The sequence below is a fragment of the Xyrauchen texanus genome, chromosome 20, assembly GCF_025860055.1.
Source record: "Xyrauchen texanus isolate HMW12.3.18 chromosome 20, RBS_HiC_50CHRs, whole genome shotgun sequence".
NCBI lineage: Eukaryota > Metazoa > Chordata > Actinopteri > Cypriniformes > Catostomidae > Xyrauchen > Xyrauchen texanus.
Window position 1 is genome coordinate 21,897,467 of NC_068295.1, and position 14,066 is coordinate 21,911,532.

General features: G+C 38.8%; 1 protein-coding gene across 2 annotated transcripts in view; it reads left to right on the forward strand.

Annotated features, from left to right (window-relative positions):
• LOC127661108 (adenosine kinase-like) overlaps positions 1-14,066 on the forward strand; it is a 240,188-nt gene that overhangs the window by 207,092 nt on the left and 19,030 nt on the right. For both annotated transcript variants that reach the window (XM_052151681.1, XM_052151682.1), the window contains exons 8-9: positions 1,513-1,548; positions 12,405-12,519. In XM_052151681.1, the coding sequence (XP_052007641.1) occupies positions 1,513-1,548; positions 12,405-12,519 (151 nt within the window). The remainder of the gene's footprint in view (positions 1-1,512; positions 1,549-12,404; positions 12,520-14,066) is intronic.

The following is a 14,066-nucleotide window of genomic DNA, read 5'->3' on the forward strand; positions in this document are numbered from 1 at the left end:
AATCTTTTAACCCTCATGGAGCCCTTTGTTATCTGGAAAAACACAGTAAAAAATAAAAAAGCTGTTTATTTGTCTGTATGAGTTTGTTCTTATATCGGCTCTCTTTCTCCCCATATGCTTGTTTCAGGTTATGTTACGCTATTTTACATGGTGTCCTATTTTAGCTAATAGCATCATTACTTTTTACACATAATCCACATAGAACTAGACAAGGAAACATATACACTCTTAAGTGTACTCAGTTATTTTTTCCTCAATAAAAATACTTAAATGTAACATTGCTTTTAAGACATGTTTAAAATCATGTGCACTCATGCATGAGAGGAAAGCTTCTGTCGGATCAGTTGCCTAATAAAAGATGTTTTATTTTACATGGAGCCATAGTAATAAAAAGCTAAATGGAGCGCAACAAATACAACTGAATGCAGGTGTTGCACAAGGCGCTGGAAGAACAGCGAGATGTGGCGCAACGGTCAAAAATTCCATCTAGCTCATTTAAATAGAAAGCAATTGAAAGATGGCACATACGGACAGAGAGAAAGTTTGGTGTAAACAGCCCCTAATACTACTAACTGTATATTGTAGGATTAATTTGGCTAATGATTAATTGTTAAGCAAATAATTGTGATTATGACAATTATTTGTCTGTTTTAGGGTTATGAAGATGAATTAGGGCTTTCGCGATTAATTGTCATATAAATTGTCATATTTCTTAAGGTGCATGTGTGCTTCATACACCATAAGTAATTTTTACATATTTCACTTCAAATATATAAATTAAAAAAATAAAATAGGGATATTTAAGGCTTTAACATGTTTTCAATGTCAAAACATTAATGTCTCTTTTTAGTCAACTTTAGTTTTGATACATTTTACATTTACACTGTTGTTTTTGGAACTCATATAAAAACAATTATATAAAATATATATTTTTTAATTATATGATATTATATTATATTATATTAAATTATATTATGCAATTGTAAAATATTTCTGTACATATTTCTATGCTTTCACATGCTCTTTGATTAAATCCAAGAGCCCTTATTTCTTATAAAGCAAAACCTTTGCGATTGCGACAGGGTTAGTATATTAGTAATCCTCCTTCCTGACACATTCACCCATGGAGTAATAATGGCTGACTGTAAATAGCATATTTATTGACCATTGGATTGGTAACTGAAATCTTCCTGCATCCACACCACTTGGTGTCAGTATATGTCCAAGATGACTTCCATATTGGAAAATGCTACATGTAAACAAAAAATTCCGAGTGCACATTTAAAACAGATTTTCTGATGATTAATGCCTAATAACAATATTAGTAATAGAATGTCTTTCATTCTGTGATTCATTTAGTTCTGGAAAAAGAAATGAATGTATATATGTTATATAATGTATCTTGTACTTACATAGTCTGCACAGAGTTTTAAAATGTTCTCTAAATGAAATACTGTCATTATTACACTAAGTCCCCATTAATTAAGAATGCATATTTGCTTTGTTTTGCAGGAGGCAGCGGCGTTTGCGCGAGAACAGGGCTTTGAGGTGAGTGGATGGAGGATCACACACACTAAACAGATCCTAAAGGATTATTTTTCAGCTGATAATGAAGTTCTTTTTCGGACAGTGATTGATGCGCTATTATACTCCCTTGGCCCCCTTGCAGTGGTCGCCATAGCAACCTGGCAGTCGTCATGGTTTCTTTGTTCAGCCAGCACTCTGGCTCACACTCTCTCTCACGCTCTCTCTCTCTTTCACACACACACACTTAGACACACACAAACACATTTTCTCCCCTACTCTCACACATTCTCTTCTCCTCTCTCTCTCATCCCCCTCCTTTTCTGTTATGACGCATTCCTCCCAGGTCTGCACCCAACATCGCCTACAGATGTTATTTATTGAATTTTGAGAAGGCTCTTGGGAGGAGAGAAAAGAAATCCTTAGGGGCTGCTTTCGAACCTGCCAGTGTACAGGGCAGGGTTGGCAGGTGCTTTTGTTGAAGAACCCACCTTGTTAGCTTCATTAGACTGCGTGAAGATCCACCGTGATATTATCCTCAATTATACCGCACTGCATCCCCTCATAAATACTGGATCACCTCTCCCTCTAGTCTTCAGAATGTGGAAACACTGATTGGCCTTGTTTGCACATAACATGTCAAAATAGTTATCTTCCTGAATAGCTGGGAAATGCAAATGTTTCTCTGGTGGGGGGGTTGTCGTTGCCATTAAATGTGAATTCATAAGCAAAGTAAATGTGAGTTTAGGAACAGTATGTTTAAATAATTGAAGTGGCTTATCTTTTTTCAAATGCAGAGCTATCTGCCTGAATGTGTTTCGTCTCAGTATGAATAATTGTCTTCCAGGATCATTCAAGGTGCGATAGACGTGACTGGAATGCAAAGCAGATTCTGGCAGCAGAGTAAGTTAGAGAGAGAGAGAGGGAGAGATGGAGAGCTTGCAGGGGGTGAGAGAGAGAAAGAGAGAGAGGAGGAGCAGTTCGTGAGCCAGGGAGATAGAGGAGGGGGCGAGAGCTTGCATCGCACAGAGTAAATATATAAATGGCAAGCACTGTCACACACTGTGAGTACCTCTTCACTGATTTCACACACGTCATGTTGATTTAGGGCTCAGAGAAAAGAGAATCTCTGACATATCAGTCTTTACCCTTATTTCAGTTGCAGAAATAAACGTCTAAACAGAGACCATGGCAGTTTAGCTGAAATGCATTTAGTGACCGAACAGGGCTCCAGACCAAAAAAAAAAGAATAAGGAGCCAAATGGCTGCTTTTAGTTGCCAAATCACAGAATTCTTGATTTAGATTGCTGTTCAGAAACAAGATAGAAAGTAGAAGAATAGAAAGGCAGCTGATAGCCCATTCATCACAGGTTTAACAAACATTATTTATAGTTGAGAAGATAAGATTGCATTCCCTTTTGTCTCATAAATGTTCACAGCCCTTTCAAAATGTATACAAATATAAGAGATTAAAAAAAACAACTATTATTTAATACTGCTCTTCACAATCTGCATCTTACATAAAATATAGTTTGCATATAGTTGTGTGTTGTCTTCTTGAGAATCAATGAAATATTGATGACTTTAAATAATTTTATCTTACTTGTTGAGACTGCAGAGTGAGAATTATTCTTATATCAATTTATCACCAAATGTGCGGTCATTATTCAAAAATATCAAACTGCTTGGTGGTGCGATTGACCAGTCAGAATTAAGAATTCCAGAAAACCATGAGGGCCTGGGTATCTCAGCGAGTATTGACGCTGACTATCACCTCTGGAGTCGCCGTTCGGATCCAGGTTGTGCTGAGTGACTCCAGCCAGGTCTCCTAAGCAACCAAATTGGCCCGGTTGCTAGGGAGGGTAGAGTCACATGGGGTAATCTCCTCCTGGTCGCGATTAGTGGTTCTCGCTCTCAATGGGGTGCGTGGTAAGTTGTGCATGGATCACGGAGAGTTGCATGAGCCTCCACATGCTGTGAGTCTCCACGGTGTCATGCACAGCGAGCCACGTGATAAGATGTGCGGATTGACTGTCTCAGAAGTGAAGGCAACTTCACTGTCTCAGAAGTGAAGGGTGCAACGGAGACTTGTCCCCCACCACCCGGATTGAGGTGAGTAACCATGCCACCACGAGGACCAAGAAAGTAGTGGGAATTGGGCATTCCAAATTGGGGAGAAAAGGGGATAAAAAAATAAATAAAAGAATTCCAGAAAACCATGTAATAAGCAAAAAGAATAGTTTACTTCTGCACTGATGAAAATGCCGTGTAATAGGCCTTTTGCAATATTAAATAGTTGTCTGATCGCGGTTATTTCAGAACTCTGATTATTGTGCATATCAAATTCCAATCAAATTTTAATGCCCAAATAAGAGAATTTTAAGGGAGTATATAAATGCCATGAATGGTGCATTTGTGTGTGATTCAGTTGAACTCAGAGTGTCACTGAGCCGCACTATGGTGCTCCTGTCCAGAAGAGCACGTGAAGGGTGCTGCGGTTGGGGCACTCCCGCAAAAAAATCTACGTAAAAATATTAACTTTGATAGTCAACACAATGCGCTTCGATTTCACTTTATTTTTAACCATCCTGTAATGCCAAATGTTTCTGGTCATAGCGGACTCGTATAGGCAGTGTTAATGACATTAAAGCCTTAAAGGAAATAATTTTTCCCTAGTTTATTATTGGTTTATACATATGAAGTTAAATATGTAAAAATGACTTCTTAAGGTGTATGAAGCACACATGCACCTTAAGAAATATGGAAATGTATTTGACAATTAATCATGAAAGCCCTTAAAGAGACAATTAATCATCATAGCTCTAAAACAGACAAATAATTGTCAAAATTGCAACTATTTGTTTGACTCTTAGTCATTAGCTAAATTTCATTGTTATGATAGCACTATTGGGCAGCATATTTTTGATGTTGAAAGTTTCTGTTGAATGCTTTCTTCACCCCATAATGGCAATAAGTGTTTTAGTTTCGAGTTTTAAGTTTATGTATTTTTACCAGATTAATTTAAGTTTACCAAAATCACATTTTGTATGTATCTCAATCTCCTCCTTAGAAAATGGTTAAAGTGTAAATACCCCCTCAATGATGTAGTTTACAACATAATCCCCCAGCAATAAACTCGTGCCACTTCATACTGTACCTAGAGCAAAACCTGATGTTTATTTTATTTCAGGGTTGGAGAATAAAGCAATAAAGCCACAACAACATGCATTATTGGGGTTGTAGGCACTCTGCATCTTGTTACCTTCAGAACATTATCACAGAGGAAGCATGTTTTTAATACAAACTCCCAATAAACTAGGTGATTATCTCAGAACTCAGGAACAGATATTGGTAGACATGCCGTCCCTTTGTGAAGATAATATTTTATTCATGTCTGAAACAATGTGGCAACATTTAGAAGTGTGAAAGAAGAGCTATACAGCTTGGAATCTCGTGAAAATCTGCAAGCTTTATAAAAGTGAAAATCAAACACGTCTGCTTAGCATCAATCCATTTCCTTGCTTCAAAGAGATTTCTTGTTAATAAATCAATTTACATCTCAAGAAGGTAGATAAGAGTGTGTTATTTTCTCTTTGTATTGAGCCAGCTTAAGATCTGGCTCGCAGTGTGATCCAATTCTCATCTGTTTTACTTAAATACCCTTAGATGTTGTATCTGCCGCAGGGTAATTGATGTTCTATTGGTCGCTGTTCCTCCCAAATATTACAATGTAGAAGCTGTTTTATTCGCTTTAATATGGACACAGAATTGGACACCCCAATAAAGCAGCGTATTTTTTTTTTTTTTTTTGCCTGCTTTCATTATTATTAAAAGAGATCTCTTATGATAATCACTGACAGCTACATTATAGCTTTCATGAACTGATGGCTTCTAGCGAATAAAGGGATATTATGGTTCAGCTTAATTAAGCTTGTGCTATTGTCCTGCAAAATGTTTTTTTATTATTATTTTTATCAAGTTAATCAAATTCAGTTATTGAAAAGCCAGTGCAATGAATATGCTAATGTGTTTCTGAGACCTCAGCAAGGGAGTATGGATGAGGTGTGTGCATGTCTAGGGCCCTGTTTACAATTGATATTTCGAGTGATCTGATCACTAGTGAACAAGCTAAATTCAGGTGTAGGCAGGGTCCAAAACTTGGCTGCATTTTATTATTTGCATTTAGTATTGCTTTGTCCCTCTTGTCCCTTACCCTATCAGAACAGACATACAGTCCATTTTTGAGTTGTGACCCACCAGTTGAGAACCACTGATCTATAGCACTAAAGAAGCAAAGTGCTGATAAGTCCAACCAGCACTCCTATACCACTGACTTGACTCATTTTACATTCAGTCTCAGTGACAAATTGCCTTCAACAAGCCCTGGAATCTGTTGCAGTATTAACCTCTCCATTAGCACCTTGCTAGACTCCCCCCAACGCCTCTCCCTGTTCTCCTCCTTGGGAATGATCAACCTTTTAGTGGTGATTAGAGGCTGTGTTTGGGGATGTGATTAAAAGCCTCCAACACAATTTAGCTGGAGCAAGTTAGCGCCAGTAGGGGAAACAGCAACATGGGAGTCTGTATCCCACAGCAGCTGCTCCTAAGAGTCTCCACAGCCCCTCTGCCCCAACCGCAGCACCTGTCTGCAGGAGAGAAACTGGCATGGAAAGCCTTCTTTATTCCCAGAAGGTTTCTTGCCTTTCTCTGTCTGGTCTGAATGATCCAGTTGTGATGTGTCTTGATGGGTTAATTATGAGAATAGCTCTGACAGTTGATATTCAGATCAAAGTGAACAGGAGTGCCGGCTCCTTTGGTCCCTCAGGCATATATGTATTCACACCAGCAGATAGCTATGCAGAGATAAGTGCCTAAGAGTGAGGCAGGAAGTCTAATTTATTCCCCACTCCTCCTAAATCTCCCTCACTGAAAGTCCCTATCTCTCTTCAAACTCTTCAAATCTGACTCTCCCCACCAAACAATCATTCTCCTAAAATTAAGCAACTCTTTAGAAGTGAATGATTAATCTAATGAAGCTGCAGAGGTGTTCTACTTCTTCTAATGAAGCCTTTGCATTCTAAAAAGTCACAGGCATATACTGTAATCATAATTGAAATGCCAAGCAGGGTTAAAGACAAACTGTTATCCCAGATGTTGCAGCGAGAAGATGTATGTATATATATATGTGTGTGTGTGTATGTGTGTGTGTGTGTGTGTGTGTGTGTGTATAAAGTAGTGGGTTGACGGCGGCTGCTGGGGACTTTTATTCAGAGCTCAGGGTCCTCCGATTCCAGCTAAACATCTGTTTTTCAATAGGCAATTGCTGTATTCTGAATACATATAACAGACTTCTTAGCTTTTACAAGGGCTTTGCAAGTTGCTCTTCATGCATATTCCTCTCTCTCTGTCTCTCTCTCTCTCTCTCTCTCTCTCTCTCTCTGTTAGACTCCCCTATGTCTGAAATTAAACACCTACTTTCTTGCCTCCATCTTCAGAAAACAAAAGACATGAAGAGTTTGCATTTCTGATTTGAATTGTTCAAGGCCAAGTAAAGAGAGTAAAATATGAATGAGAAATGTCTTCCAAGCATGTCAGACATTTAATCTGTGCTTGCCGGGGCCGTGCAGTCAGCAAAGAATGAGGTTTGTGTTGAATGGAGCTCCATATGAATATGCTCCCAGTGTATGATTCCATAGGTGCCTCTATAGCCCCCCTCCTCTCTCCTGGTGATTAAGTGCTCTATAAGCATGCATTCATGTGTAGCTACACTCTCTCATGGCTATCATGTGTTTGATAGTTGTAATGATGGGATAATAATGGAGTTGTATCCAGTCACTTCTCGTCATAGGAGACCTATAGACCCAGAGCCCCTGACAGATTTACAGTGTGCAGTCAGCTGATACTGTAAAACAGTAACTTTTTTATTGAGCACTTTAAAAAAGCCACCAAATTAATTCTTGCCTGCTTCCTGGGTCTAGCCTTGGGCCTGTACTGTCTGTGGTTTTGTTTTCCGCAACAGTCATGATTATCTACTTAGTTTTGCTTTCTTTGCACATTGGTGTCGGTTCCAATCAGAACACTTTGTTAACCTTCCCCAAAGCGTCCTGTATTAATGATTTTATCCATATTTATGAAGTGGCTTTATACTTGGTTCACCAAATATATAAACCTTTTTATTTTGTTTCAATTAAAGTGCAGATCATTAGCAAATTTCAACTTGATGATTGACAGTCAATTTAGGCTTTTTAGTGTTGGATTCAGTGTTGTAAAAACAGTCTTTTACTGAAAACGTGAATCACTGAGCCAATCTTGGTTCCAATACATGTGTAATGTAAAGCCACACTCAAGTCAATAATGGTCTGCTGTGGCAATATATTGAATTGAGAATGCTGTGGTAAGCTGAGTGATTCTGTTCTTTGCTGTGCTGTTTAGATCTGGGCAAAATATTGACTATCCATTAATAGTATATTTGCATTGATTTTAATGTTCTTTTTTTTATAGGGCCATTAAGTTTCCTGAAGGGCATGTCATTAGATTTGTTTTGTGATCCCTCTGTTGAGTATGAGTTTTAAGATGTTTTAATAGTGTCTCTGATTTAAAACTAGTAGCAAAAACGACATTCAAGTTGGTAAGTTCAATTAATTTACTGTTTCAATGAATTGATTTAAAACTCTTATTCAATGATTAGTTTGCATTGACACTCAAAAATATCCCCAGAAGTCTCAGAAATATATTCCCAGAAATAAATGTAGATAAGTGATTAATTTGCAATTACCACATTTAGATGTTCACGGGAGTCTCTGTGTCACTTCTTTTTAGTGACAGACATTTTAGTGAAAGTAAATGTAGATAAATTTAGCTGTTTTTTTGTTGTTGTTGTTTTTTTTTTTTTTTTTTACAATGTATTGATAAATTGTTGCATATGAAAGTGTAATTTATGAATTCATTTGAAAAACATTGTGGGAAAACATGCCTTGATTATTTATTACTAGATATTTAATGCATTCTTTATTTTAGGATTTCTGTCTTTTTACTTAATTTGATATTTTACTACTTGGCTGCAATGGATGTTTTGTGAAAATGATGGTTCTCTGATTACAAAAACTAATATCTCAAATTAATTTTAGGCCATTGCAAATCAGATACATAAATATTGAGATATACAGTCTATTAAAAATAATTCTGAAGAATATTGAGAAATAAGTAATGCCCCGCCCTATTGCTGATTGGCCATATTTAAGATTGGCCAGACTGGATGAAAGCAAAATGCTTTAGCTAAACATGGAGGTGCAGTAGGGATGCAGAGGTGATGAGGCAGCTGGGACACTGTACTACTTTGCCATTAACAAAACTGTCAAGGGCTGGTGATGGCCACGGTCAAGCAGCCTCTCTAGTCTGCTTTTGGCATGGGGATGAGTGGACATGTGACAGACTCAAAGATTTGGCAGGGTTGCACTGCCTTACCCCCTCTGACTGGGGCTTTGTGTGACTGGGGGTGGGGCAATGGTATTGAACCACCAACACTTAACCCCATAGACACCCCCAACCACCACCCACTCTACACAGTCCCCCCATCCTTGCTCCTTCTGTCCAGTGCCAGCTGGGAGGTGTGATGACTAGAAAGATCTCACCCAACTCCCCAAACTTCAAGCACTTGCACACACGCCTATCTAACGCTCTCTTAGAGTACCTTAACTCTTCCAATTTCTCTCAGCTTTGTCACTCTTTTTCATTGGATTTGTTTGCCATTATCAATCTTTACAATCTTTTATGTTGAAAAGCAAATGTTTTATCTCCATAACCCTGCTGGAAAAAACTTAAACCATCCTATAATGGTTTGTTGACCTTAGCTGGTTTAAGATGGTCAAGCTGGTCTCCCTCCCTAGTGTTTAGCTGGTATGAAACCTGGTTTAGCATCATACCAGTATGGCCAGCTGGTCTCCCATTTTAACTAGCTGAGAAGTGCCAAAATTCCTCTAAAACCAGCAAATATAATCAGCTATATAACCATGCTGGTTTGAGCTTTTTTTTAAGCAGGGAAGGGTTACTGTTAGGGTAAGGGTTTTAAGATCATTGTGTGTTATAAAAATGAGGGACTACAAACATCACACACAATAAAGACCTTTGAGAGTCTGATCTTGAAACATCTCCAAGCCCTGATCACAGACCATCTGGACCTGCTAAAGAATGACTTCATAGGTGTAGACAATCTTCTGTTTTTCAGGCCCACTCTCACTGGTCAAAGCTATAACTGCAGTGAAGATCTTGTTCTTTGACTTCAGTGTCCTCAACACCATCATGCCTCTCTGACTCTGTAACATGCTCAGTGCAATACCAGCAAACACCTCCACAATCTTCTAAATCATAGACTATTTTACCAGCAGGTAGAAAGTTGCGAGGCCCCGGGGAGAGAGCGTGGAGGTGGTGTAGTTCTACAGGTTGCTTGGAGTCCACTTAAACAGTTGAATGTACTGGATAAGCAAGTAAGCTGTACTGTGCAAGAAAGGTTGGAACAGGAGGCTGCTACTAGTCTACAGTGAAACCTACGTTTCTACTGGAAAGAAATGTATCCCAATTCTGTTACTGGACTAACTTGAGGCAGAGGAAGTTGACAAATTTCCATCATAATCCATCATAAACTATTCAGCACATCATCTCACTGTAAAGGGATTAATGGAAAGGAGGAGGCGAGAACTGGATTGACAGTATAAATAATAGTTTAATATAAAACTGATACAAATTGACAAACACACAAAGGTGTCAGACAGCTGTCCGTAAATCTCTCTCTCTGTCGCACTGCAGCTTCCAGTCAGCCATTATCCCTCTCTAAGGCTTGATTAGCCTGATTAGGGGCCGGGTGTGCAGAATCACGACCCTCCCTCCGCCCTGCCACATTCCTCCCTCGTTCTCTCAGGCCGGGGAGCCCCCAGCACAACATACATCCCCCCCACCACCCAAACTTTCCCTGGGGAGGGGTGTGCCTTTCACACGTCTGCCGGCTGGTCATTCCCGTCTACTTGGATGAGGGAGGAGACAAGGGGAGGGAAACAAAAAAATGGTGTGGCACTTACACACCGTAAAGGCGATTGTGCCAAATTAATAAAACATTAAAGAGAGGGAAAGGCCAACGTGGAGTCGGTTCTCCGATATGCCATAGCTTGGGCCTCGGCCACTCCTCCACACTCTAATGGACGACAGCTGCACCTCCCCGGATGGATCGGAGGCAGACCTCCGGCCTCTGGCAGACGGAATGCCCCACCACGTTTTTGGTGGATAGTAGGGGGTCTCCCCCACCCCTGGCAGCAGTAACTGCTCCAGGAGGTTGGTTGGGAGCCCCTCCTCCCCTCACGTTCAGCGGCTGTTCCTCCGCTTCCAGGCGGCCGGGCTTCTCTGGTGGATGTCCGCGGCTGCTCCTTTGGGGTGGATGTTATTGGCGATCTACTAAGGTGCATCCCTCATCCTTCCTGGATTTCGGCACCAGTGTAAAGGGATTAATGGAAAGGAGGCGGCTTGACAATATAAATAATATTTATAATTATAAAATTAACCAATAAGACAAACACACACACAGGTGTCGGACAACTGTCCGTAAATCTCTCTCTCTGTCGCACTGCCATCTTCAGTCGGCCTTTATCCCTCTCGAGGGTTAATTAGCCTGATTAGGGGCCGGGTATGCGGAATCACGATCCGGCCCCGCCCTCTGTCCAGCCACACTCACCAATGCTCAATCCCTGAGCACTGGCTTATTCTGAAAGCTGGGAGTCTTTCTGTCTGCTCAGAACCACATCCACCAGCTAATAACATTTCCATTACTCATGGTCAGTTTGTTTTTGTGTTTTGTGCTGTCTACTTGAAGATTGTTTTGCTCTTTATATATGTATTGTTGTGCATGGGTACGTTTGACTGCTATTGTGCTATAGAATTTCCCCTCATTGAAGAATGGAAAATATAGAAAAAGTCCTGCACACTTTTGTACCTTGCTAATCTTATTTAAATTGTAGCACAATGTTCTGTTCAAAGACCCTTGCCAGGCATTTTAAAAGTGGTATTTAGTAAAAATTTTCTAGCAATTTTTTTTCTCCTCCATTGTATTGATTGTCCTAAAATAATGCACATCATTCAATCACTGTACCTTTCAGTCAGTCTAACTGTTTATCTGTGTTGACTGGTAAATTTCAAATGCACATATTGTTTGTGTATAGTGTGAAAACTGTATTACTATTGTTTTAATATTATACAAGTGTATAGTTTTGCATATATTTCGTTGTTTAAGCTATTAACATCTTCAACAGAATAACTCTTCTAAAAATGTATTTTGAATGACAGATCCTACATATGCATCACCTCAGTAGCTCTCAATTCCTCTAGCAAACCTCATTTTCAGAACAACATACATTTTATCCCTTCTGTTTTTGTTCCAAAGGCAATCATAGTTATACATTTCACCTTTGATCATTCAAGCAGTGGCTCCCCCATTATTTCAGACAAATGTCAGAATATCTTTGTGTAGTACTTGTCCAAAAAGTTAAATATTTCTGGAAAGAAAATGGTGGTTTAAATATATTGCAAATAAAAAAAATTCAAATACAAAAATTTTAATATATCCATTTAAACATTTAATTTGGAATGAATACATGAGTGATGTGATTACAAATGACATTTAGCATTTCAACACAACAGCCATTCTGAGTGAGATGTAGTTGGCACTGCAGTCTCTATGCATGCTCATTAGGTAAGATTGCAATTCAGAAAATAGCATATTTTGCAAGCTGCAGCATTATGGTAAATCTAATGTGCTTGTTATCAATTAGATGTTATCTAAAATGCCTTTTATTTTCCCCATAATCTCAAGAATGTATTTTTTTTCTTTTCTTGTTCAGACAGAAGACATTGAGGAGTTTGCTAAGAAGGCCCAAAGCTTACCAAAGGTGAACAAGAAAAGGCAGCGGATTGTTGTCTTTACCCAAGGCAAAGAAGGCACTGTGATGACCAAAGGTGTGTAGGGTGTTCTATTCAGAGTTAAGATTTTATAATCACGCTTTTAGATCAGCACAGTCTTGTGTTAAAAAGGAAATAAGAGAACCCCAGAAGGAAAAAGCTAAATCTAATATAGTTTGACACTTTTAGTTATTTGCAGTTGGAATGATGTTGATAGATTTGCTCTGTAAACATTAGTTAATAGCCTCAAACAAGGTCATCTTAAGAATAGAATGCAGTTTTCTCTGGCGACTTTCGATGTTGCTCAGTGTGAAATGAATTCGCCCTTGGCAATGACCTCCTATCTCTCAGATGCATAATTTGAATCCAAAAGGCTGTTGAAGTCACATTGCTATGGTAACTGAGTGGTGGGGGATCTTTCTGTGGAGTGGATAAGTTTAACCGAAAAGTGGGGAAAGCATAACAGTTGTAGCTGATTAAGGCAGCTGGGATTGAAGTTGAAAGCAGGGGGGGGGGGGTAACAGGCTGAGCTCTGTATATGCTCTTCTTCTGCTCCTCGTCTTTGTGCTGGTCTCCTTTTGCACCTGCCAAAACGGCATTCCTCACTTTACAGTCTGCTAGTGCCCAGTCTCGGCTAAATTCCATTTGTTCAGCATAATTCGCCTTTTATTGCCTTTTGTATTATGATTCATTGAATTTCACAGTATTCTTACAATGAGTTCCATTTAGGTTAAACATTATTTAAACCTCTTGAGGAAAAAATTAGTGGCCCTCCTTACAATGCATTGAAGACTCTGGAAAGAGTCAGACAAACTCTTGGCCTAATGTTAAGTGCATATTCTCAAAAAAGTTGAGCATGGGTGCTAATGTGAAAGACCGGTTTGAATCCAGACAGTGTTATGTCCCAATCTCATTAGTTCTCTCTCTCTCCCTAAATAATTTCCTAAGCCATCTCTTTTTCTGTGAAGTTTTCTAGAAGTTTAAAAAAAAACATTAAGAATCGTACTGAATAGGTATTGTGCAATAACTAGAGGTGGTTAAAAAATCGATATTTAAAAGTATCACAAACATTTTCCTCATATTATTGTATTGATATTTCTAACATCAAAAATCTAAATTTGTAGTTATGTTTTTCACTTTAAAGCTGAAGTTTGTAACTTTTATGATATTAAAATACTCTTCTATCCAACTAGAAGCTATTCGTAGGTTGAATTCCTCAAACTGTAATAAACGGTGTGTTAATGGCACTTTAAAAATTGCTCTGTTTGTTTGAGCAGCACGTTCACTGTAACACAGCAATATTGCGCCAGGGGAATGAGTTTGAAGTAGGACTATCTGTTTTAGATCAATCGCGGACAGGGGTATTCCGGAAAACAAAGTTTATTATTGCAGTTCTGAAAATACACACTTCTGATTTAATTGTATAGACCTACAGACCTGAGATATTATTCTAAAAATATTTGTGTTTAGCAGAAGAAAGAAAGCCATATACATCTCGGATGTCATGAGGTTGAGTAAATGCTAAGAGTTTTTTTTTTTTTTTTTGGTGAACTACCCCTTTAAATATTGCAATATATCACTGTTTTGAATTGGAACACACTAAA